Source organism: Micropterus salmoides, unplaced genomic scaffold, assembly GCF_014851395.1.
Source record: "Micropterus salmoides isolate LMB-PRFRI ecotype aquatic unplaced genomic scaffold, ASM1485139v1 Ms_hic_scaffold_14, whole genome shotgun sequence".
NCBI lineage: Eukaryota > Metazoa > Chordata > Actinopteri > Centrarchiformes > Centrarchidae > Micropterus > Micropterus salmoides.
The window spans coordinates 19,824,699-19,851,392 of NW_024040485.1; the positions used below are offsets into that span (position 1 = coordinate 19,824,699).

At 39.8% G+C, this 26,694-nt stretch overlaps 3 protein-coding genes across 5 annotated transcripts in view; 1 reads left to right on the forward strand and 2 right to left on the reverse strand.

The window, feature by feature from the left end:
- The first annotated feature begins 1,443 nt into the window (after positions 1–1,443).
- On the forward strand, positions 1,444–9,077 carry LOC119902186 (alpha/beta hydrolase domain-containing protein 17A-like). Its single transcript, XM_038718198.1, has 6 exons — positions 1,444–1,630; positions 2,338–2,423; positions 2,871–3,343; positions 3,617–3,811; positions 4,500–4,679; positions 5,606–9,077. The coding sequence occupies exons 3-6, from the start codon at positions 2,874–2,876 to the stop codon at positions 5,829–5,831; spliced, it is 1,071 nt and encodes a 356-aa protein (XP_038574126.1). The 5' UTR covers positions 1,444–1,630; positions 2,338–2,423; positions 2,871–2,873; the 3' UTR covers positions 5,832–9,077.
- A 402-nt stretch (positions 9,078–9,479) lies between these two features.
- LOC119902187 (GRAM domain-containing protein 2B-like) lies at positions 9,480–16,774 on the reverse strand. Of its 3 annotated transcripts, none has more exons than XR_005444308.1 (13): positions 16,578–16,774; positions 15,783–15,923; positions 15,589–15,646; positions 13,999–14,071; positions 13,667–13,770; positions 13,160–13,246; positions 12,634–12,705; positions 12,485–12,535; positions 12,253–12,352; positions 11,940–12,035; positions 11,758–11,857; positions 11,009–11,192; positions 9,480–10,316 (listed from the first exon to the last, which is right to left on the reverse strand). XR_005444308.1 is itself a non-coding variant. In XM_038718200.1 (13 exons), the coding sequence occupies exons 1-13, from the start codon at positions 16,616–16,618 to the stop codon at positions 10,301–10,303; spliced, it is 1,011 nt and encodes a 336-aa protein (XP_038574128.1). In that variant the 5' UTR covers positions 16,619–16,774; the 3' UTR covers positions 9,480–10,300. The 3 variants fall into 3 exon arrangements, 2 of the variants coding, with proteins under 2 accessions (XP_038574128.1, XP_038574127.1); XM_038718200.1 differs by having other exon boundaries at positions 11,082–11,192; positions 11,979–12,035; XM_038718199.1 differs by having other exon boundaries at positions 11,082–11,192.
- Positions 16,775–19,955: 3,181 nt separating this feature from the next.
- Positions 19,956–26,694, reverse strand: part of LOC119902189 (receptor-type tyrosine-protein phosphatase S-like) — a 68,662-nt gene continuing 61,923 nt past the window's right edge. The window contains 7 exon segments of the mRNA XM_038718201.1: positions 19,956–22,645; positions 23,542–23,677; positions 23,834–23,988; positions 24,672–24,797; positions 24,906–25,032; positions 25,402–25,580; positions 26,322–26,607. Of these exon segments, the coding sequence (XP_038574129.1) occupies positions 22,577–22,645; positions 23,542–23,677; positions 23,834–23,988; positions 24,672–24,797; positions 24,906–25,032; positions 25,402–25,580; positions 26,322–26,607 (1,078 nt within the window). The 3' untranslated portion in view covers positions 19,956–22,576.

The window sequence follows — 26,694 nt, forward strand, 5'->3', positions numbered from 1 at the left end:
ATTCACACCCCTGAAACACAGTCCTGCAGTGGATCAATGATGAATGGACGGCTCTCTCTCTCTCTCTCTCTCTCTCTCTCTCTCTCTCTCTCTCTCTCACACACACACACACACACACACACACACACATTCTGTTCTTTGTCAGCTAATATTGAAATAAGCTTCTGTTTGATTATGTTCAGGAAAGTTGTAGGTTAAAGGGCTTAAAAAAGCTGCGGGAGTAATACATTTATAGGCACAATTTTGTAGAAAAAATAAGACTAGATAAATAAAAATTACTTTATCGCTAGTATAATGATATAGCTGACATAACATGCTTTATTATATTAAAATGGAATACAAAGATAAAGATAAAAAAAAATACCAGCACCATTTAGGGAAATTATCAAACACTGAATTAAAATACGTTTTAAAATACTGGAATAGATGTAGGCCTGCCTATCTTGAAAACTATATAGCCTACTGTATGTCCACATCTGCCATAGCTATTGAATAATTAAATTATTCTGGACTGTAGTGAAAAGTAATGTGCATCATTCAAGTAGCCTTCTGTTCTATCATTTTGTGGTACGTTAGTAATAGTATTTGGGAGAAAATTTTGCTCTACTCTATTTCACATTTATTGTCACAGAAAGATAAAATTATAAAATATATTCAACAATAATTTTTTTAAACATAATTAGTGAGTCTGTGTGTGTATGTGTGTGGTGTATGTGGGGTATCCTACATATTGTCAGTCATAGTCATGACATAGTGAACCTGATAATACAATTTAACAAAATGTGCTATGTGCACATTTTTGTTAAATTGTATTATTTTTTTCACGAAACAAATAAAGAACTGAATTAACATTGCTTTATTTTCTAAATGTAAATCTTCTAAATAAACAATGATTTACTAACTGATTTGCTAACTTACATACCTGACATAGATAGGGCAACGAGAGATGACCTAGGAGCTACGCAGATACCGTGCATTTCTAGGTCTAAACTGAACATGTACAGAGTGAATCAGGTGATTCCTAACTGGTTCCTGATTGGATAAACTGGAGGTGTTACAATTCACCCGCGTTACAACCATCCCCGGTCTCCCCTACATGCTGTATAATTAATTTTATGTTTAACTTCAAGTTTCCCATGTTGGATTGAATTCTTTGTGTTTTTTTTATTTTGTTCTTGGGTTTTATAATATTTTTGTTAATAAGTGCGTTATGTTGTAGAGTAGGATGCCCGAATCCTATCAAATTAATTGATAAAAACAACAATCAGAAAAGCTTAATTGACCTACTAAATATTATGGTACTAGCTATAATAACATTTAAGGAAATAAAACTGTGAAATGTTTAAATTGTTTCCCCCTCTGTTTTAACCGTGTATAAATGTAATTATTTAGTCAAGGCGCATTGTAATAAAGTTTTGAAAAAGCCCTTACGTCACTTCCGGGTTTAATCGGACAGTAGTAGGGGGAAAAAATGGTTGCAATGAATTTCAGCTAGCTAGCCACCGACAGCTGCCAGTACATTTGAGTAAAACCATCCATGTCAAGGCACAAGAAGGATTTTCGGAATCTTGTGCTGCTTCTGTGTACGTACAGGGACAGACTAGCCTGCCTGCCAACCTACTGTGAATCGGTAAGTGACTAGCTTTGACGCTAGCGAGGTAGCGAGCTAGCTGCCGCCGCTAGCTGGTTCCCTTCCCTAAGTGATGCTATTTTGACTGTCGGCTGGCATTAACCTGTTCACGGGGGTACTGTAACAGCAGGCACGTGTCGCTTATCTACTCTTCCAGGTGTATGTATGGCATGTCAACATGCTGCTCCCGTTATGTGCCACATCACTGGCTAACGTTAGAGGTGAATATCGTTTTTACCAGTGTAGCCACCATTAGCATATCAGTCGCTCCCTTTCGCTCTGTGTCTGGGTTGAGGGGGGTGTTTTAATTAGTCACCAGTGTCCATGATCCCAGCAGGCATTTGAATCAGTACTTGCTTAAATGCACATAGCTTCTGCCCTAATAAACGCTGCTTGATTGCAGGAACTGTAACTTGATGACAATAACAAGTGGCGTGTGGTTGGGGTTGTCCTTTGTCTTTGAATCAGTTATGGATTCCTCATTGCTGTGACGCTAGGTTACTATTTACCTTTTTCCCATTGTAAACTATTTTTTTAAAGCAAGAATGATAGCTTGGGCTTACCAGCACATAAAAGCTCGAATGAGAAACATTAAAAGACCGGGGCAACTAAGTAAGCATGCATGTGTGACAATACGTTGTCATGTACAGTATATTTCCACATGATGTGAAGCCATTTTAATGTGTCATCATTTCTTTTTTATCAAGATCCAGCTGGCTCAGTGACCAGACAAGAAAACCTTGGCACCCTTGTGTGCCAGTTCATTTCAAGACCCAGGGATTTCTGAATCCAGGTATATTCATTACAGGGTATATGTGCAGGGTTTCTCCCAGGAAATTGGTTAGTGGAGGCGGTAAGGGCTGTTTATCTCTACTTTTTCTAACCTGTAAAAACACGTTTCTTTTTCTTGATTTTGCAATGTTCTCCTCTGACAAATAACTGAAACAAACGTAGGATCTTAATCATCTGCTGATCGTGATGCATCACATCTCATAATCAGTGTGGATTGCGGATGACGATTTTGAAACATGTGGCCTTTGCTAATGATGTAGTGCAATATTTGATTCTGACGACAGTGGAGATGCGCGTTATTTCAGGCAAGGCGAGGTGCCTCCACTATAAAAAACTGAGTGAAACCCTGCTGTTAATCAGAGGTGAAAGGCTTTGCTTCTTGCATGCTGTTCTTATTCTGTTATTCTACCACCTAATACTCCGTCTGCCATGTTTATTTTTCTACCAGAAGATGAACGGTCTGTCCATACGAGAGCTATGCTGCCTGTTCTGCTGCCCCCCTTGCCCCAGCCGCATTGCAGCCAAACTGGCTTTCCTCCCTCCAGAGCCCACCTACACCCTTCTCCCTGACCCAGATCCAGGTTCTGGAGCTGGAACTGCTTCTGGGTCCAGCTCCGGGGCTGCTCCGCCTTCTCTTGGAGCCCCAGGACTGCGTTCCCGGCTGGGCACTGGTAGTGGAAATGACAGAGGAGGCGGAGGCGGTGGTGGAGCAGGAGCAGGAGCAGGAGCAGGAGCAGGAGCAGTGGCAGGGGGTGGCAGCGGCGGCGTTGGGGCTGAGGGCAGGTGGAAACTTCATCTCACAGAGAGGGCTGAGTTCCAGTATTCACAGAGGGAGCTGGATGTGACGGATGTATTCCTGACCAGATCTAGCCGAGGGAACAGGGTGGGATGCATGTACATTCGCTGTGCCCCCAATGCCAGGTGCGAAACACACCAGCCCCTGAACACCTTGAGACTGAACCTGCCTGCACACACAGATCACAACCCTGTATCTCTGTGTTTTGCTTATGCTTTAAATAGGGCAGCATGCCTGTCTTTTGTTGGAACCAAATACAAATATATTTTTCTCAGCCATGCAATTATATCCCATGTTTTTCCATCAACTCGGGGCTTCCCAGTTCACCAGATTCCCTGCTTAGTCTCAGCCTGCTGCATAACATCCTTCTTCTTTCTTCTTCCTCCTTTATCTCTCAGGTTTACAGTGTTGTTTTCCCATGGCAATGCAGTAGACCTGGGCCAGATGAGCAGCTTCTACATCGGCTTAGGCACACGCATCAACTGCAACATCTTTTCCTATGATTACTCAGGCTACGGTGTTAGCACTGGCAAGCCCTCTGAGAAAAACCTTTACGCTGACATTGATGCTGCCTGGCATGCCCTGCGCTCCCGGTAAGCAGGCAGAAACTGCCCGTTCCCATTCACGCAGGGTCCGAAATCAACAGCCAGCAATCACCAAATGCCAGTTGAAATGTGTTTGGTAGATAAACCAGTGAGAGTCGCATAGATCTCTGGCCAGTAACTTTTTGTGAAAAGAACATTTGGTTGGCTCATTTATATACAGACTTTTTCCCTGCTGACCGCAGTGGCCTGTCTCTGACCATCGGCCAGTCAAATCAAAGCTAAACAATGGCGCTCTATCAACCAGGCTGATGATTGGCTGTTTTATACTGTGCTCTAAAATCATGAAAGACTTTCCTCTTGTTTATCTGCTGCCAGCATGGTTAATGAGCCCAATATTAACAGAAACGTACATTACCAGGTGGCAAAACAAATGGAACTTTGAAGCCACTGAAAAGTTAAGACTCAAGACAACATTTATGTTTAAAAAAAAAAATCAGGATTTACTCACAGTCCCTGATGCTGGTCTTAAGATAGCATTTAAACTGGAAGGATAAGGGCAAGTGAGCCTTGTCTATTATTAACAGGAAACACAGGGGTTGCTCGTGTGTTGGATGGAAAGGGTTACTGAACCATGTTAATCTGCATATGGAAATATACATACTTCTCATACTTGCGGGATAAAAAGGGGCTCTTATTCTGAGATTGTGTGTGTGTGTGTGTGTGTGTGTTGTTTCAGGTACGGCATCAGCCCTGAGAATATCATCCTATACGGACAGAGCATCGGCACGGTGCCCACAGTAGACTTGGCATCACGGTTTGAGTGTGCGGCTGTGGTCCTCCACTCTCCTCTCACCTCTGGCATGAGAGTGGCCTTTCCTGACACCAAGAAAACCTACTGCTTTGATGCCTTCCCTAAGTAAGTTCCTCGACAGAAAACCTACGTTAGCTGTATTTTGGTTTTTTTTTTTTTTTTTTAATTAAAGTGACCTTTTACTCAAAATGTATCCTTAGTATCAAGTACTCATACCATTCTAAACTCTAAAGGTGTCTGTAAAAAGAACAAGCTTGAATTGTTTACCTAGTTATTTACATGAAACTCTGAATCTTACGCATTATCACTCTGGAAAAAGAAGTATGAAAATGTGCATTAAAAATTCACAAACTACTCCTGGGTATCTGTTTCTGCCCAGTATGTTCCAAAAGCTAATATATTATTCCATTTAAATTCTGATGGCCGTTCTAGCATTATAATGCAATGTGGAACCTGTGTGACAAAGCTAGTCCTTGAGGGTGAAATGCACTTACTGTAAGTCACTTTGAACAAAATGTCTGGTAAATGAGTACGTTTGGGCAATATAATATAAATATCACCATATATTGTGAGACTACGGTCAGGTTTTTTTAATACTTTTTATATCGATTTATTTAACCCTTTAATATATTTATTGTAGTTAGACAACTGTGGCAATGTTTAGCAGGACTGCATGATGGCAATAATGGGCTTTTTGTTTATTTTTTATTTGGCTGTCCATTGGTTGTTACCTTGGCAATAGCTACTCTTCCTGGTGTCCAGATATTTTTGCGGCAGAAAGAACCTTGATTTGCAAGGTATTAAATTAGCTAAATTAGCCAGTTCAAAGAAGAAACTGCACACCTTTTAAGCCAACAGGATCGGGTGATACTCTGATTTTATGTGTAATATCACTTAAATGTATCTCAAACACGTTGACTGAAACGAGCATGGTTATTTGTCATTGTTGGTCAATACTAATGGAAAAATTATCTTGTTTCTTGAATTTTCTAAAATTAGGGCATTAATAGCCTCCATTATTTTTCTTCCAGCATAGAGAAAGTGTCAAAGATCCCGTCTCCAGTGCTCATTATCCACGGTACAGAGGACGAGGTGATCGACTTCTCTCACGGCCTCGCCCTGTTTGAGCGGTGTCCCAAGGCCGTGGAGCCCCTCTGGGTGGAGGGAGCCGGTCACAACGACATTGAGCTTTACAGTCAGTACCTGGAGAGGCTACGGCGCTTCATCAACCAGGACCTGGCTACACAGCATGCCTGAGAAACAAACAACAGCCTCTCTGCGTTTGTGTGAATGAGACGAGCGTGTACGTGCATGTGTGTGGGACTGAGTGAGAAAGCATGTTTGCAAAGTATGGATGAGAAATTTGAGGATGTGTGATTGAAATAATTTTTTTTGGTCACATCTGTGTGTCTTTGAAGCAGCACACCTTTAGGTTACTTTTCAACATGTGTTAAAATAATTTCCTGTTTTTTAAAGGTGAGAAGGCTTTTTAATATATAAACGGCGGTGTCCATCTGTGTGGTGGTGAAACACTAAGAACAAGAACTGAGATAAAACAACTTCAAGTTTTACAAGTCACCTGGGAAAACTTTTGAATTGCAGCTTTAAAATGTGACACTCACATGAATTTAGAAGTAACAACAATGTACTTTGTCCAAAAAGGCACACAGATGTAATTTTTAAGTATGACATGTTAGTGAATGTATGAGTCATGGGTGTATGTGTTCTTAAAATCTCCATGGACCCGTGACACCTGAATATGTATGTGTGCAAGAGTTTGTGAGCCAGGCAGTGCTGAAAGAAATGAAGGACATCCTAATGACCTGGGACAGCTGCAAGTGGAGAAGGCTTATGGAGACTTATCAATATTGATGTTTAGTTTTTGTCCTTTTTATTTTTTTGGTGCGTGTATGTATGAAGAATACCTCCACAGCTTGACCAGTTCTCTTTCCAGTGAACAACACTGGTCAAGCATGTGTGCCCTCTATCCATGTTTACCTGTTACCAGATATCCATCTGACTGCCAGGGCATTTCCCAAGTTGTCCAGCTAACACTAACCTACTTTATTTGTGTGATTTGGGGCTCCATCACCTTTCCTTCTGTGTCGGTTATGGTGGATACACAAGGACTAGCCTGGAATACGGTCATTGCTTGTATGGCTGGCGGGTGTCTCATATTTTCCTCTTCCTCATTTTTGACTCTGATAAGATCACAGGACGGCCAGCAACCACTTCATTTCCTGGCTGTGCTGTAGATTTAGCCTTTTACTGTTCGCAAAACTGCAGTGGGAACGCACAGGAAATTGTTTTGATTCACCTGTATTGCTTTTTCCCCACAGTCTGACATTTTATACTTGCGATCAAGAATGATTGTGGTTGAAGTAGAAACAGGTATTTGAGGGGCCGCACTGAGAATATGTAACGTGTTTATTTGGACATGTTTCTGGCATTAACAGAACAGTTATAAAAGTGCAGGTTTACTCTATACTTTTCATGTCACATTAGATCGGTTGGCTCTAAACAGAAGGCTGTAGCCCTTCAGTATTTACTGATATGTGATGTTTAAAAAGTTGGGCAGACTGCACTGACTTGGTAACAGCAGAAATAAATCAGATTTAAGTCTGAAGTGCAGCTGTTAAGGAGATCTGTGATGAATATGCCTTCTTTTGGAGCTTGATGAGATGCTGGATTTGGAGGCTCTAAATGTTCAAGGAGACCAAGTAGCTGCTCAGTTTACCAAACTAATGAGGATTATGTCTGTTTTATTCAGAACAATCTTTTGCTTCATCAGATTCTCTATTGTGTAATATTGATTAACTTGTTGTCTTACAGCACAGTTTGTTTTCCAAGTCTTGTTCCAGTAGCACTCATTACCAGGGTTAGTCAGCCTCCTGTTCATACTCACCCTCACCACATTTCTCCCTAACATTTTTGTCTTGATGTAATTAATCTGAGCGTGTTTGTCGTGTTGTTGGGCCATGGATTATTTGTTTTTAGAACCAGGTGTGTCGACGTTATGACTTACAATGTGATTCAGCTTGGGTGCCAGGACGGGACAACTAGCTCTGCGTAACGTGTGGCCCTATATGTACAGTAGCTCTCTTATGGGTGGCAGCACGCTTCATGTCTGACACAAGCCATATTTGAGCCTCTCACTGTTGGTGTGGTGCAGGTTCCACCACACGCATGCACGTGCGCGTGCACACACACACCTTTGCACATCATCATCACACACATACATTAAACATACACATGCGTACACACATAAATTCATGTACTGTAGTATACAGTATATTTACACATTTATATATATATATATATATCGGATCAAGCATGACAAAAGCAGGTCTTAAGTTCAGCACTATTGTACAAAGCATCCAAAGTGTAATAAGGGTATAAAATGTAAGTTTGTGTGTCTTCATTATTATTGACTGTCTTCTACAGGCCAGCATCAAGGATACTAAGATCACTTTTGAATAAGTAGTAATAGGCCCTGTGTACAGACGTGAAAAATTACAAGAACTGGTTTTATGGTTGCAGGCTAGCACCACATTTCAGATCTACACATGGTGTCTGCTGCATAGGAGGCCCATCAGTTTCAGTGTAGCTGCGTTTTTTTTTTGTTTTGTTTTTTTAAGGGAACATGTACTGAGCTAGCACTGATCTGATTGCTCCATTTTGGGAGTACAAGTCGGTCTTAGTAAGCAGTGGAACTGTTACTGAACACCACTCGCTTCCTGTCATCATTACGAACAGGGAATCTTTCCATTCTCATCCTGTACTTTGTGTCTCTGATATTTAATGGAAATCTGTTACCATCTTGAGCCAGGGATCTGAGCTGTCTGAAGAATTAGAGAGAGTTATCACCGCTCTCTCTCAATTTAGAAGTAGGTTTCAGTTTCTCCTGGACAGGTCGTGTTATCAGGGAAACCACTGGATCTACCTTTCATTCCTGGGGTTCAAGAAACGGGGTGAAAACTTGCCATTATATTGATGCACCACTATGGTTGACGTATATTGTATCCTCTGGCCCTGAATGTTTATTGGTGGGGGGGGGGGGGGTCAAACAGTGAAAACTGTATGCATGTCTATTGTGTTTTGCAGAGCAAGTAACGGGTGGGATGTTATCGCTATTGTATTCTATGTGAGGGTAAAGTTTAACTCATGGCATTGGAACATTGAAGCGCTTTTTTAAAAAAAACGGGACGTTTATTTGAATTTTTTTATTGCTGATACTAACTGATGTATTATGAGTTTTGTGCTAGAGTTTGAGTGGGGCAGTGGTGTGTGTGTGTGTGTGTGTGTGGGTGGGGGGGGCTAGACAATATTAGTGGGCTGTTTATATGGTTAATGTACTTACCTATTCTATTCTTTGTATTATGATTTGTAATTATGTTGCTTTTTTGAACTGAGAATATGTAATGAAATTAATTCATGGGACTGAATCTTGACCTTTTTATGGACAACAAAATAAAAAGATCACTTATGTACAAAAATTTTAAACTATTTGTTTTAATGAGTACTCTTAATATAGTACTTAATTTAGAAATAAAACACTTAAATATTTTTAACCCCCACGTTACAAACTCGCATACACTAAAGATTTACTGTTTGAATGACATGACTGTACACCAGTGATACTGGATTTTGGATATATATATAACAGTCTCATCCCCATGATTAGCTGGAATTCATACATGCAGATAGTGCTCAGGTTTTGTACCATTATAACAATCGTGGATATGTGTTTTCCAGACCTACAATAATTTTGGAAAATCAGAAATACCACATAAATAGTTAATGAATATCAGAGTTAAAATGACCTGTGTATTTTTTTATTTAAACAATATTAGAGCAGACATACAATTACTGAAGCATCACCACAGGCGTTTTTGACACCATTAATATTTACACAAAATTCACAATGTTTTGTCATAAAAATGGTTTAAAGTGATGAAAATCATATCGCCAACAAGTGTATGAACACTGGATGTCAAAAATTCTCTGTTAACAGGTGTGACAAAAGGGCACTAGCAAAAGTGTTGTACAATTTGCATTTTGAAGAAGTGAACTCCTGCCTTTCTCTCTCGTAACAGTGAAGTTTAATGGGGGTGACTGCCCTCTGCTGGCTGATTATTGTCATTCACATTTTTTCATATTCTTGTTAATAGTGACTCCGGTGTGTTGTCAATTGTGGCAGGATGTGTTGATCCAAGATGGCCAAGACTCCTGCAACCTCCGCTAGCTGAGCTCAGCTGTTCACCTGCCAGGAAATAAACCTGGCTTCAACAGGCTGCCTCCATATGGCTCAATGCAGGAGATCCTCGCATGAATTTTTTCCTATCAGCAGAGAATGAGTGCACTCCTAACAGAAATATTGTCGGGGTGCTTCTCTGCCAACACACTCAGTCATCCATGTAGTTCACCACATGGTGGCCTGGTTCAGACATCCCAAAAGCATCTTATTGCTGACTTGCATCATCTGTAGACGTGGCGCTAACACGGAAGGTTAATTTTTACTGTGAACATGTTTGTGCAAAATATTGTACATTTGTTTTTACAAAAAAAACTTTCACTGAAAGACGTAGGCCAATAGCATGTTAGATGGGCTGAGTCTCACTGCTAAGATGCTTTTGGGAGCCTGTCTAGACAGGGATCAATGTACAGCAGGATCTTAATAGAGTGGTGCATTGCAGGATTTGTTTGTCACAGTCCCTTGCCACTGGCTATGTTTCTTGGTACCTGCAAAAGAAGAGGAAACAGCATGAGTAGAGGTCAGTGGTGGAGGATGTACTTAAGCACTATAATGTGAAAATAAAAGTACACGTCTTAACACCAGAAATTTATTTGCTAAATATACTAGTCTTTTTTTTGGCATCTACTGTATAATTAGAATGGCTCTAATTATACAGTAGATGTATTAATAAGTAGAATTTTAGTGTATGTGTAGCTCGAAGCAGAGCTAATTTGAAGTACTTTACATACTGTTGGCTAATTTAATATTTAACAATGCATCATATTTTATGTTAATCACATTATTTGTATGTAAACTTTTAATCTTTAGGGTATCTATAGCTCTGTAGAAATGTAGTGGGGTAAAAAGTACAATATTTCCCTTTTGAAATGTGATGGAATAGAAGTTAAAAGTAGCATGAAATGCACATTATTTAAGTAATCACATGCTAAATTCATGTCTTTATAACCTTAATCTTTAAGAAATTTAGTATTCATTTAGTATTTCACAACTGTTGAGAAAAACCAGTGCAAAGCATCATCTCAGCATGTGAATTTTTAATGCAGGGGTGTGACTCTATTGGAACATAATCGGTGATCTTTCATGTTGCTGTCTAACCTGTAGAACTACTCTTAACATGTCTTATCTGCACGTGATTGTTTTTTTTTTAAGTCGCCAAAACAGGTTTGAGCCATCTCACTTTTTTTCCCATCAGACTTCCTCTTGTGTCTTTCTCCTGACAGGCTGCCTTTTTTCTTTATGCATCAACTCACTCTCCGTTGTGCAAAGACAACTCAGTCAGGGCTCCCAAAGAGTTCAGCTGCTCCTCCAGTGCTGTGATCCTCAGCCCGATGTAGACAGCCACCAAGAGGAGCAATGTCATCCTACAAACACAAAAATGATCTGAATGCTGTTGCTTTCACAAAGAGAAAGTGCGTTGTGCTAAATGAATATAAAGGTGAACAGACGGCCTAAGATGGGTACATACTGTCATAACAACAAGTGAACATTCTGCGATAACGTTTCTAGAACCGCATCTCAGAGATTAGATACTTCTTTCCTTGCTAGCTTCCAGCCAATCCAGAAAGTCAACATACCAAAATGTGCCTCTAACCATACAATTCGTAGAACAATTATGCACAAAGCAGTGAGATTAATTTTTAGTACTCTTTAGTACTCTGTGAAAGTCCCTCATGCTTTAACATCCGTGTCTAACTTCCTGGGGGGCGGGTTGTCTTACAACCTATTCCCATTTACGTGTTTTACACAGTAATTGGTCAGATGTACACCTGTGTACCAACAGCGGAGTGACAGACAGCGGTGGAAGAAGTATTCAGGATATTCACTTCAGTAAAATAAGTAAATCCACAACACAAAACTACTTAATTACAATTAAAAGTCATGCAAGTATAAAACGTAACACTACTCATTTGCAATGATTAAACTCACAGCATCATGTAGATGTAGAAGAGAACGCTGAGATTCCTTATTTCTCTGAGGAAGTAGAGCGGCGCAACATTCTCAGTGATTCTCCGAAGCCATGATTCAGCTGGTTGAGAGAAAAAACATCATGTTATTGTATAATGACACATTTCCTCTATTCCATATTGGTAACAATAGATAGATATTACCATATGGGCACATCTGTTTGTGAGCTGTTACACACACACCTCTGTTCTCTTCATCTATTAAGCTGTTTTGACGGGTGGAATTGCTTCTTGTAGGACCTGGAAAACAGTGTCATTATTAAGATGTATCAGTTTAGCGGTAAAATGTTGAGTATTTGTTTTTTCTCAATTAGAAAAAGTGCCATTTCAAAACTGAAATCATTATGAAAAATTGTCTTCTGCTGGTACAAGAGCCAAACAACACAATTATTATGTATTAGCTGGTGATGATTACTCCATTACACGTTTCTCTTTTCCTCTGTCATCTTTATCTCACCTTCACTGGACATCTGAGGAAAGCCGTTATCAAGAAAAATGTTCTGCTGTCTGCTCAGATCATGATCTGCGCAGTCCTCCAAACTCGAATAACTGGAGCCCTGTAGACAAGGAGAGGCACGCTGAAGGTAAAAGTCTTTCTCATCTCAAATTATCCACTCATATTCCCTCAACTATGACCAGATGGAACTGAAATTCCTGGTTTGGTTGAGTTAGACAAGCGGCAAACCTACCAAGTCATGATCAGCTTCATTCTCAGAGGAGGGATGAGTGCTGCTCTCCACCTATTCGAGACAAACACATAAACATCGGTTTAAACTGAACATGGCCTTTGTTTAAGAGAGGATGCCTTTATGTGCATGCAAATTAGTGGAGCACATACCTGTTCATGTAAAGAGACAGTTTGGAGGAGTTTGTAACACATCTCACGGTGCCTCAAAGACACAAATGAGTACTAAAAGAGAAAGAAAAGAGGTCAGAGAAAGGGTTAATCCAGCACAAAACAAACCATGTGTATGTTCAATTTTAAGGATGTTAATTTTAATTTGTCTTGGCTTGTCATTTTCACAGGACTTTCCCTTCTTCTTATCTCAGTTTCCATCTTTCCTTTTATTGATTTGTAGTTAACACTAAAACCACTCGACATATGCGAGTCAATTAATGCGAGTCAATGCGAGTCGAGGAGTTCAATAAGGTGTGTGCCATGTTTCTGAGCCACAAACCCCAAGAGGTTTTACCACATCACCAAGTACCTTTGGATCCGGATTATGTAGGCATTCAAGTTTAACTGCAGAATTATACTGTACATCCATATGTCAAAATCACAATCCAAAGCACTCAGCACAGAAAGTGAAGCAAAATAACAGAACAAAGATAATAAAGAACAATATGTAAGTGCATAGTCTGACCTTCTCTCCAACAGTTTGAATGGACAACATGGACAAAGCTGAGTTGTATTTCTTCACGTCCCTGACGCTGGACACAGGAATCACCACCTGCAGCATGTTGACAAAATACTTGTTCATTTTTTGATGCCATCACAGCCCTGAATAGAAAATTACAGTCATATTACACTTATAGAACATTCTCAGTGTGACCTGAAACATGCAGAACCAAGGTAAAGAACCAGCTTGTGATCTTATTCTCTATCCTAAAATAAAATAAAGCCTGACCTCTGGAGATGAAGGTGAATTCCCAGGATAGCTAATGTTAATGTTGACTGCTCCTTTACAGCTTCTGGGACATGTACACTTAAATGTCTGTTCTGCTGCTAAAGTTACTCCATATTAGTCTAACTGGCCTGAAATGGGATGTTGAATCTAAGAAAGCCCAAGCAGTGCCACAGCTGTCATTTCAGTGTTAAATCATTTTGTCAGATGAATTAACTGTCACCTCAAGGCGTCTGAGGGCGTTACCTTGGTATCTTTGAGCAGCACGGATGAGTGGAAACACACATGGTTCTCAGAAACAAAGAGTTTCCCATGATACAGCACCTCTTTCTGCAAGGCACAGGTGAATGCTACAGTGGAGACACACATAACATGCTCCATTTGAAGTTGTGAGGTAGGTGTTTCTCTAATTTAAACCCCCACCCAGAAGTCTCAACTTCTCCTTCACTGCGGAGCATTTGGCAAACAAAGTATTAGGCAGCACTTAATCAGACAAAGTGAAAAAAAGGACACAATGGGATGTCATTTCCATAATCAATACCTATGAATAAGTGACTCTGGACTTCAGCTCAACTCACAGTGTATCAGGTTCTCCCCCTCAGGAATCTCTTGAAACAGCTTGTGGAAAGTTTTGTTGTGCTTCAGGAAGCTCTTTAAGGGGAAAAAAGAGAAGTGTTCAAAAATACTCAACTGTTTTGGAGTACACAAGAAGCAGGTTCGGTGTTTGTTATCTGAAATAATTGACTTTAAACCTGCCATAATAGATTTTTTGGGGGCACCAGAAACTGTGAACTGTGAACATTGACATATCAACTTGTTGGCAAACGTGTCCAATATGTAATCTATGTAAGTCCAATATTCATTCTCTTTAACTGTGGCTCTACTCTACCACCTTCTGAGGTAAATATCTGGCACCTAAGCTGCTAATTGCTTCACAGCGCTCACAAGGTGGTCTCCAACTGTGTCTGTCTGCTGGATTTTAGAGGCTTTTTTGGTGAAAACAGCTGGCTGCTGCTGTGGCTGAAACAACCCCATGAGAGAGGGGATAGTGAACTAATAGTAAACTAAAAGTGAAACTAAAAAGTTGCAGGCTGGACAGCTAAACAATGAGCTGCGACTCACCATAAAGCTTCTTAAACCTGAGGAGAGCTGCTGATTCAGGTGCTAATTCTCTGTAAGTTCAAGTGACCCCTCTCACATATCATATTTTCACATTGTCATGTAATTTATTACATTGTTATTACCGTAAAACTTCAATTAATAGAGTCCCAAATACCCGCCTACCCCGTTTACTGGCCTGGTGTGGGAACACATTTTGACAAATAAATGCCTGCCTCAATTTAACGCCTGGTCTAATTTTTATAGAAGTTCTTTGGATGTATAAAACCACTTAAACGCGGGGTATGCATTAGCTGCTAAATATTAATGTTTTCACATATGATCTATATGTCAGTATGGACATGCTTACACATCCTTAGATCAGTTAGATTCTCCACAATTCAATCGTTCAGTTCACTTAAGGGAAACAACAAGCTCTAGTTCTTATAGATTTAGATTTAGCCCACCGGTGTAACCTGCCTGGTACAGGAGAGGAAAGGAAAAAAAGTGATGACTGCCGTTACCTTTGAAGCGCTCGTTAAGTCCGAATTAGTCCATTCCTTGAATATTTATATTCCTTTAGTCTGTAAGGGTCCACCGGTCAAAGGAATCAAAACAGTTTTTCATAAAAATTAATCCAAGTTGTGAATCCTGTCATGTGAAGTCCATCGCTCTCTGTCTGCTAACTTCTCTCATCCTGGACCATGTTGTTGTCTGATGTTACTTTAGAATAAAAGCGTACTGGCTGTCTGTCGGACCTACATCAAATGAATGACGTGTAGGCCTATTTGATATTATTCGATACTTTTTTATACAAGTATTATTCTGTTTGAAATAAATAAACTGTTTCATAGTAGTTTCAGTTTTGTGCAAAAGGAATTAAAGGCCTATATGGGACGCCTGTCTCAAATAAAGGCAGGGTCAATTCAGTGATTTTAGCAATTAAAAGCCTGGGCCATTATTCAAAGTTTTACGGTATAAAAGATATTGATTTAAGTAATAGCCCTGTGCTGCACAGAAAATATGATAATACATGAGTGTTGCAGGGAACAGGAAGGAGCAGGACTAACATTATTTTTGATGAGCCCATTTGATCGCTGAAGGGTCTCCTCTGCTATGGACTGCTCCCTGAGGACGCAAACAGGACAAATGCATCACACTAACACAAATGAGATAAGGATGTTATCAGGACTTTGTCTAGGTACAAGTTTAAAGTTTTAAGCCTCCTCCTACTCATTTTTTTCTTAATCTCAGTGTAGTTTACCTGAGGGAAATGTTGGAGTTGAGGCTGTGACTTAGCTGATGACTCTCCAGTCGGGCATCGTCCAAACTCTTTCTAGATTTCTTACTACTAAACCTGTCGCTGCCTGTTTTTCCACCAAGGGGCCCAACTCCATCTGGAGACCTGTCCCAAGAGATGAATGTCAGACTGATGAGCCAGCTTTTATTTGACCGAGACAGGTGGGAAAGGTATAGAACAACATAAAATAAAGAAATCACAAAGATAAATGGACACTACGGAGAGGGAACATCAGGAAATGTGTTAGATTTCAGAGCTCACAGAGTGGATGAAAACAACTTCTGCATGCTGATGGTAAATCTCTCATTATCTTCACTATCAGTGTTTTTCATCGAGTCTGGTTTTCCACAGAGATTAATGTAGTTCATTCAAAGACACAAAAAATGTCTTACACAAGGCATCAACAAAATATATTTTCATATTGATAAATAGGTAGGCTAATAGAAGTGCTAATAGAAGTGAATATATTATTCTTTTTTGTTAGTGAATCCAATCTAATATCAGTTTGAATAGTTCATTTATATGAAAGCAGAGGTTCTGCCTATTAGACCTGTGTTTAGTCTGCAGTCTCTGGACAACAGCCTGGTTTCACTTAACCAGCGGCTACAAAAACTGCGACACAACAAGAGCATTGTGCACACCTGCTGCTTGGAGTGACTTATTTACAGTATATTGTAAAATTTAAACAAAATCTAATGTAGGACGTAAAAAAAAAAGGAACAGAGAGGGTAAAAAGGACAGTAAAATATGTATACTCACACAGAACTGTCCAGTGAGAATCTCCTGTTTTTGAGGCTCATGATGCAAAATACACACTCATCCAATCCAACTCATGCACTCACTACACGTGCACACACACAAACACACACGCACACACACACTTTCAGACATGCAGTGCAAGTCGATATCCTGAATCCTCCTTAAACTAAGTCTGAAGGCAAAAAAATAGCATAGTCTACTTTCAGAATTGGCTTCTTATTGTTAAGTCAACCAATCACATGTAAGAGGTGGAGATTTTCACAAAGAGCGAACCAATCAGGGGAAGCAGGTGAACAGACCACATTGTCCGCACAGCGTCTGCTCCTCGTGGCATCATTCGCTGTGGGTAGTAATATCTACACAGGTATGTAGAAAAAAGCCCTCCTGCGTTTGAGACAATTAAGCCTGTTATACCGTCTGCTGCCGCCCAACCTGCTCACCCTGCATGGCACGACAGTTTAAATCGATAAAAAGCTTTACACAGATTTCGTCATTGTAGCCTTCCTAACTGTAAAAAAGAACAGACATACTATGTAAAGCTCCACAAACATTACATTCAAAATTCTTATAGCTTTTAAAGATAAGCTACATCAAAAATGTACAAAAAAAAAAGAAAAAAAAAGAAAAAAGAAAAAATACTTTATATACATACTTTTACTTCTTTATTCTTAGTCTAATCATCATAATTTACTACACACTAGTCTTTTAGCACACCCTTATGGTATGCAACTCTGAATTTCACTGCACATGTGCCAAGTAAACAAAATGCAGCACATACTGCATCAAATACAGTTGGGTCTAACTGTAGGATAAGCTCACACCCAATATTGTGAATCATTTTTTTGTTGTGATTTCTGCTACCATGACCTGATCATCTTACAGTTCCATATAATTATGTTGTCACAAACTGCGAATACAAAAAGCCCTTTTCTAGGAAGACATTGACATGTCACAGCAGGAAAAGCACAAGCATAAGTTATCCAATTAATGATGGCTTACCTTGACATTGAAATAAACTGTGCCATTGTTTATGTTATTAGTTACGTGTCACTTCTATGACATGTCTGCTGTGAAAAAAAATCCTATAGAAAATATATATTTGAAATTTAGAAATCTCTTAATTTTGGTCTTTGAGTTCAATAAAAGAAAATAATAAATAATGAGGTGTACATAATTGCATTTTCTATTATATATGGGAAAACACTTTCTTTTTATGCTGTGATGTGTTCATAGGCACAGTCACTGTATGTAAACCTTGGGTAGTACTATACTGTGCAGTACAAAAACACCACCATGTCAGAGGTTATTCAGATAGAAGTTATTTTCATTTTGTATAGTATATGAAAGGCTACTCAGGTGGGGTGATTTTTTTTGTCCAGCTGCCTACACTGTGACACCACAGGTGATCATATGATTGCATGGTGTCATTCCAGATGTTGGCTCTCATCCCTCCCCCATACCCTCACCTTTCCTACACCTTTGCCTCTGCATGTAGCTCAGAGTGCTGTGCTGCCCCATGTCCATGTATTCCGATTTGAAACAAAGACTTCAGTAACCTCTGAATAAGTCAGTGTTGCCAATTGGTAGGCCTAATGAGTTTTGAGTGCTGGTACTTTCCACAATAATAATAGTTTTAGTTCAAATATTGTGCCAGATGTAACAACACGCATCACTAATCTATATTCGCGATCCAAATGAAAAATGCAAATGTGCTGCCTTTTCAGGTACAGGAAATGTATAACCTCAGAAAACATTTTTTAGTGACGTTTTATAATCTTGTTCTCATTATCTCGTTGTGCTTGCTTTTCAGAATAATTGAAGGCACCGATGCTATTTCAAAAGCTTATAATCAGTCTATAGTCACTTTATTTGTGTTTGTGTCCTGTACATAAAAAGAGAGCAGTGTAGATTAGTGATGGGAATTTTTAAAGATGTTAATTCTAACCTCACACATACAATAATGAATTAGCCTTGCAGAACTACTGTCAGTTCTTCAGGGTTAATTTTTGTATTGACATGATGAATTGAACTTCACTTAATGCACATGTGTGGCACAATACACTATACACTGATGCCAGCATTTCAGATAATTATGTTTAGTGCTCAGAAGGTGTTCGGAGTAATAGCAGTTCAGTGTCACAATGACTTTTGGGACTTGCCTTTGTGTGAATAAACACTTCCTCATATAGGTGAGTGAGATTGATTTCATTATTAACTACAGTTAAAGGTGTGAAGTTACTGGCCCTGTCTCAACACGTCTCAAGAAGGAAATACTGCAGTCACATTCAGTCTTCAGCGATAAGAGACACATAATAGGCTACTTGTCAGGTGTGGCAGCTCTTCTTATCAATAGACAGAAACAATGAGGAGCACGCGCTGACATGCTGTACGTGAACTTTACTCAGGCAAAGGTCTATTCTATATCTTCTATATCTTGCATGTGGTAGCTATGCTAAGATCAGATGGATCCAGAGTGAGTTTCTTTATTAGTGCATTACAGCTGATTATATCTCCCTCTACTAAAAACACACGCTATCAGTGACAATAGGAGCAACATTCCTGTCTTTGAATAAAGTTATCCTCCCTTCCCTGTTCCTATAGCTATACGTGTGAGCAGTGTTCAAACAGTGATCGAACAGACTGCAAACATTTCATATCAAATCATAAAACTAAAACTTAAAGCTAATGAGTGAACCTTTAAGGAATAGTTTGACTTTCTGTTGAAAATACCAGTTTGCTTTCTTGCCAAAAGGTATGCTAAATATAAAGCTAGCGCCAGCAATCATACACCTTTTATAGCTTACATTATATTTTGTTTGTTTAATCCATATAAAAACCAAAGTGGCATGTTGTGGTTTTACAGGTGGTTATGTGGCTAATTTTGTTACCTTTGGAAACAGCTTAGCTGTGCTAGTTGTTCCTCCAATGTTTCCAGTTTTTCCTCGCCAAATTCTGTTGTTCATCGTAATTAAAACCAAATAGGGATTTATATTGAATGTATCACAGTGTTTTAATCCTTACATGACTGTTGTTAACATGGGAATCTTTCCCATCTCTACCATCCATCCCATATGATATGAATGTGGTATGATCCTGCCTCTGTCCTGTATTACTGTAATGCTACAGCAGAACTGAATGCAACTTAATTTTGTGGAGAAAAACCCCCTGAGGATTCTTTGTGCACTCTGATTGCAGAAAAGAAGGTCAAACTAAATTTCTAGGTGTAATTTTGTGCAGTGTATTTAGAGAAAACTGGGTGCAGCGACAGGAGTGCATTTCAGATTGGAGTTTCTTTGGACCCATCTAGTGGACAAGGAGTGAATAACCAAAAAAGAAAAGGCAAAAGACCCCCCACAGGAATCAAGCAGCTCATTGTGCTGTATATCCAATCATCCTGCCTTTAATACAAAGTCAAGATACAATATCTACATCCATGATTTGAAAGGAAAGAACAGGTACATAAGTGAGGGGGATGGCGTCATCAGAGCTGGCCCTCAACACGTTTCATATTATGTTTCGTGTGTGCCTTTTATAGTTCTCTTGACACATTAATCATTAGAAATAGAAGGAATAACATATTTCATATATGTCACACACTGTCAGCACTTCTGCACCACACATAAATTTCATATCAGAATAATTTTAGATTCAAACAATAACTTTTTGAGTGTGTTTGTGTATGTGTGTGCGTGTGTGTAGCTGGGCGATTCTTTACCCATTCTCTGTCAAAAATACACTTGCTACCATGTGCTTTCCAGCAAACTAAATACCAACAGCTTATCTGAGGTTTTCACCAACAAGTCTGCTCTATATGTTTAATTTCTCTGATGCCCTTAAACCTATCACGGCGGGGTGGATCATACCTCTGTTGCTTTGATCGCACCAATGCTTTGCTATAGAGGTTGAGTAAGGGAGGGGATCAAAAGGGCATCACTGTAAACTTAATCTAGGTCTGCCTCTAATGTACATCTCTAGTTAACTAGTCGGACATCAGTAATCAGTATCAAATAGCACCCTACACAGAGGGCATACTTTATAATAACAAAAGCAAATAAAAAAGCACCAAAACTGACCATTAAAAATAAACAAACAGTGACAATATCATACGTTAACATTGGCTCGCCAAAGAAACAAGTGAACAACAGCTTATTGGTTATAGTTGCTAGATATCCCAAATAAATAAATTAAAAACATACATGAAAAGTAACAAAATAGAATAATAAATATCTTTAAAAAAAATCATATGAAATAAATATGACAAAGTGAACAATAACAATAAGGCTTTTTTTTGCAACAATAAGAACTACATCACATCCAATCCCACGTTATATCTTGTGCTCAGACGTATGTAACCGTACTGTATAGGACTCCAATGACAGACTGTATGTACAAAATCCGTGAAATCGCCCCAGATGTCTGATACACTGGAACATTGATGTGCTCTTCAATCACCACGTGGGACCAATCATGATTATTTGTCAAATTAAAGAAAAAGATATATATCGATATCAAGGACTTGTGCAGTTGTACTGGAGAGGACAGAGGACACCAGTCGGTTAAGTTGGGATGTTCTGTACAGTGTGATTTAGGAGCAGAGAATTTTAATGGCGTTCATATGGAGGTGGCACAGTTGGGTGAGGGGAGAGGACCATTTGCGCTGAATGTTTTTCGGGATTTCTCTCATTATCTTTCAGTAGCCTTAAATACATAACAATAATAATAATAATAATATAATAATAATAATAATAGACTGATTTAACTGCAAAGTGATGCAATTCAAGTAGGTTAGCTTCAGAGGAGGAGGATGATAAGGAAACAAACTTTCATCCTCAGTTTCAGATACTGTATGACAATAAAAGTTTAGCAAACAACGCGTGAACATTAAGCAGCATGTTAAAAAACAAGAAATATGTCAGCATAAGGCAAGGACGTACAGTAAAAACACAAAGATTATGCCTGCAGAAATGAGCTGAGCATCTTTTTCAGTAAGCCACTGCTGAACTGACACAATGAGGTTGACATCAAGAGGAGCCGAGCTGGAGGATGGACAAGGACTACAGCAAACCGCAAGCAAGCTTTTTTGAATGAAGAACGTACTGGACTACAAATCTCAGCCCAGGTGAAGATATGACGGGCTCTAAATCACTGTTCTGAGGCCAGCTGTTACTCAGTGAGGACAGGGTTTGGGAGTGTGAACTGATCCTTGGCCAGCGTGTTAGTCTCTAGTCTGACTTTATGTTTTGCTGGATAAAAGAGGGAGCCATCTCTCCTTGTAGGCCACAGTTCATGTTCACGCTGCATGGTTTCTCTTGGCACTGTTCATCAGGTAAATGAGCATCCACATGCTTCTCCATCAATCCTCAGTGTGGTGAGTCCACACTGTAGGCTTCAGCCCAGGCATAACCTAGGCGTCTGTTTTAAACTAGAATCAGAACCACCTGTGGTAGCAGTGGACACCTTTGAAATAGACTCACGGACACATAGAAATGTTCACCTTTGCACTTTGTAACCCCTTAGTACACCAAACCAATAGATACAAAGTTGAGGATAAAAAGCCCATTTAGGGTGCAGCAAATATCCAGGCTCTTTGTGTTTTTTTTGTATTTTTTTTTTGTTTTTGTTTTTTATACACATATAGTATCATAATTCCTGTTCAGAAGCCGTTTGTATTTCACTGGTTCATATTGGGGATAGCTGACCACAACACACATGTAATATATGTCCTTCACACTGGAACACTGAGGTAAGTATATGGATTACACATGGACAGTCTCCACACCCACCAGCTCCTCAGAGAAACTCCTGATGAGTGTGGATGCTGTTAGACACAGATTTCTTGTTGCTTTTTGTCCTTGTTGGTGTTGAATTCATCTTTGAGTCTTGCTCCCAAAAAAAAGCTTTAATGTTCATGTTATTTCAGGACGTCTTTCTCTTGCTTCACTTGTTGGTTTGTTTGTGGACCTCAAAGCAGAAAGATTTAGGGATGGTCGTCTCTTCGTTTACGTTGCATAGTGGTCAAAGCTACCCAGGTACTCAAGAGCAGCCTGATAGCAGAACTGGTACTCATCCTGGGTGAGAAACAGAAGAGAGATAAAAATAAATAAAAATGTATCGTTGCTAGACAGGCATGGACTTATGGGCCCAGCTGACTGCTCACAACATCTATTCAGTCTCATTTTACTACTAGAATCATGCTAATTGCAACGCAACAGAGACTTTTCTGTATGTAGGGAATGCTGTGTCACATTTATCTTCTTGTACCTTTCAATGTACCTTACTGTTCTGTACCTGTGCAAATGGCAAATAAATCTAATCTAATCTAATCTTCATGTCTCAGTCAGGTGATTTTGAATTTTTCAGATAAACCCAAGGATTAAGTGTTCCTTTATGGTATGAGGAAAAATCCTCATGTCTTCATCTAAACAAAACATTTAAAAACCCATTGGATTAGGTGAAAAACACACCGTCACTTAGATTATAGCAGGCCTGTTTTAATTACCTCACAGAAAGCTAAAGTTTTGGCGATACATGACAGTCACATCAACGAAAGGGAAATTTGTTTTTGCAGTCTTGAAACATAAAAATGTTTCTTACTCACTTATTTAAATTCAACTTTTGTGAAAATATGGGAAGATTAAAATCAGTCAAACAGTAATCATTATTAAGGAATGCACATGTACACACAGTTGCCCCATACAGATATAGGGCATAATATATAAAAGTATGGTGAAGACTATTAAAGCCTTGTTTTTTTTTTGCATGTTTGTAAGACATGTCCTCCTTAAGGAAACTAAATAGCTTAAAATATCGATGAACTGCCAAATATAAACAGTAAGAAAATTACTGGATTTATCAATATATTGCTTTAAGCAGTAACAATGGTGTGCTCTACCAGTGCTTTCCTTGCTTGTATCTCTGCCCTGTTGAGTGAATGAATAAGTCTCACATGCTGTTGAGTCTTTACCTCAGTCTGCACCATGGCTGGTCTCTGTGTGCGCAGCATTTTGACAGTCTGGAATATGTCCACTGCCCCTTCGTAACGCATCCTCTCCAGGACAATACTCAGAGTGATGAAGACACCTGTCCGTCCCACGCCAGCACTAAAACCACAAAGGAAAACCTTTGTTTACAATGTGCCCAATCTTGGACGTGCTCTGTTCTGACCAACCTACTGCACATATTATGTAGATAAATGTGCTTCTAATTAACAATGAATAGTTTCATCATAAGCTGCTTAGACGAACCCCACTGCTTACCTGCAGTGAACGCTGATTGGTCCATCCTGGCCAAACTGCTCCTTGGTTTTGTGCACCTGGCCAATGAAATCGATGAAACCCTCTCCAGATTTGGGCACACCTTGCTCTGGCCAATCAGTGAACTGGAACTGACGCACTGTCCGTGATTGGCCATCCTGAAGGAGAGAGGCAACGATAAGAATCGGTATATAAGAAGACAGTATATCCCATGAAATGTGTAGTTATTGTTTGTATGAGGTGATTATTTCAAAAAGACCATTTACAGAGCTTCTTCTTGTATTGACTGAGGAGTGAGACCCTGCCAGGCAATATCTATTTTCCCTCTCTAATGATTACTGTTATCTGACCCTGGATCAGTGGCTGTGGTCAACTTCAAGCTGTAACGTCAGAATGTCTGCTTTTGTCAGCCACTCAGAAGGCAATTACATCTTTTTTCTTCTGCTCAGCCTCTCTGACTCCTCTTTAATGGGGATCGATAGAGCATCTGTCAATGTGGCGTCAGTGCAGGACAGGCTCAACTGGAGTTATCTATAACTGGCACATATGTGCACGACGCATGCGCTGTATGCTGTCAAGGTAATCTGGAGACAGTATGGTTGAATGAGTAATAGGGCTGCTTATCAATAATGCTAACCTGTTCTGTTACACACATTCACATATGAAGCACACTCTAACCAACACACACTACAGGTCGATAGGACATGCTTTGCACCACTGCCTACTAACAGCACTGATGGATTGGAAATAGAGCAGAAAAGTCAAGGAGTGTGATGTTACACTGCTGTTTGCATACAACATGAGAACAAATCTTTTTAACACACAGACACCATGAACCCACCCTGGCATCAGTAACTTTGAACTCCCGAAGGATGTACTGAGGCATGTTGTACTCGGCCATGGGGTCCACCACAAAGTATTGGTACCTGGCTGAGCGCTCAGCGGGCCAGTACTGGTGACACTTCTCCTGAGAGAGCAGAACAGAAAAGAGGTATTGATGAATTTGTGTACAGGGGTGACATTAACTGTTATTTGTATTACATTGTGTGTTCATGTATACTTAAATTATCCCTACCCGTCCCATTTCTCTCAGTTTAGTGAGCATGACCACTATAGTGGAGTTGTGTTCCCACAGCATCCTCCAGAAATCCTCCGTAGTCTCAGCCAGTGGACCTTGGGTGGCAATGTAGCCTCTCTGCTGCCTACACGCACAAACACACACATTATGAGGCCACCTCCTCCCTTCATTCTCCCTGTTTCTTCATCTGTCAGGCATCAGGACTGAAAAGGGGCCAGGCTTCAGGCAAGAATGGGAACAGTCAAAACATGTGTGTACAACCACTCTGGATGTCTGAATCATCAGAAGCGCTTCAGCGTCCATCCCTGGGACCGAAGCGAGTGCTGTGCAGCGTGACAAATAGTGGGAACATGTATACAGTAACGACGGATCTGACAGGACATGACAGGTGAGAGCGCTATGGTGAAAACCTATCCAATCCATTCACTCATCAAGCCATCATAAGAGGATGAGGGGGTCAGGTCATATTAGCGTTTTTGGGACGAAAACATACCTGTATCCGTCTATGTAACTGGCGTTGATGTAGTCGGAGCCTTCCAGGCCTCTTATTGGCTGGAGGCAGACGCGGGTTGTTTCATAGGGCATGATGTTGACCAGTCGGTTCTTGAATTTGTTGCAAGGCAGGTTGGCTGTGACAAAGCGGGACGTGTGGGCTTTGGTATTAGCCAGTCGCTGGATGGAGAAAGAAATGTGTGATGTTATTTTAAACTTCATAGTATTACCTTGACCAAAACCAAAACTGATTTTGTGTGCAAGAGTGTGGGGTTATTTAAGACTACACTGCAAAAACTGAGCTCTCAAAAACAAGAAAAAAAAGCATTAAAATGGTGGAAATCTTACTTAAAATAAGCAAAATTATCTGCCAACAGAACAAGAATTTCACTTGCTACTTAAGGCCAAAAAACTTGAAACAAGTGAAATTCTCTAACATAAAAGCCGCTTGGTAAGAAGAAATATATTGTCAGACAAAAAACAAGTATATTTTGCCATCAATTAAGATAATTAATCTTACTAAGATTTTAGTTTTTGCAGTGTACTTGGCTAGTTTAGTTATTCTACACTCTAGTGGTTCCAAATTATGGGGTTGCAAAATACATCAGAGGGTTTGTGAGATGATGCCAACAAGATGGGAAAGTAGAAAAAGTATTTTCCTGTTAGGAAAATACTGTTAATCTTCTGGGTATTTTTTCTTAGGTAGGTAGGTAGGTAGGTTTACATCTTCAGGGCTCTAAATAGTATTTAAGTGAAACAATTTTAGAAGCGAAAATTAATCTTGTGTTAAACTGCTCACAACCTTAGACAAATGCAACATAGAACGAGGGACTGTAAGTAGACATGGCCAAAAACTTGTGGAACCACTTTTCTGTTCCTACACCAATTAATTTAAATGTTGTCCCCTGCCCTCACCCATACCTTGAACTCCAGCTCCATGCCGGTGACATGCTCCCCAGTCTCCACCTTGGACAGCTTCTGCATGTAAGAGTACAGACTCCTGGCGGCCACCTCAGTGTTCCCACAGGCCACAGCCTCCAACAGGGCCTCGTGGATGAAGCTGTATTGGTCCTCCGTCTGCACCATGTAGTTCCTCTGTGAGCGCATCAGGGTCACATGACCGTATATGTCCACGGTGCGTTCATGTCGAATGCGCTCTAGCATGGCATCGATGACGATGAAACAGCCGGTGCGACCAACACCAGCACTAATAGAAGGAAAGGAATAAGTAGGATATCAGGTGACTGACATGGTGGATTTTATTTTTGACATCATTCATTTAAATGAATAGTTT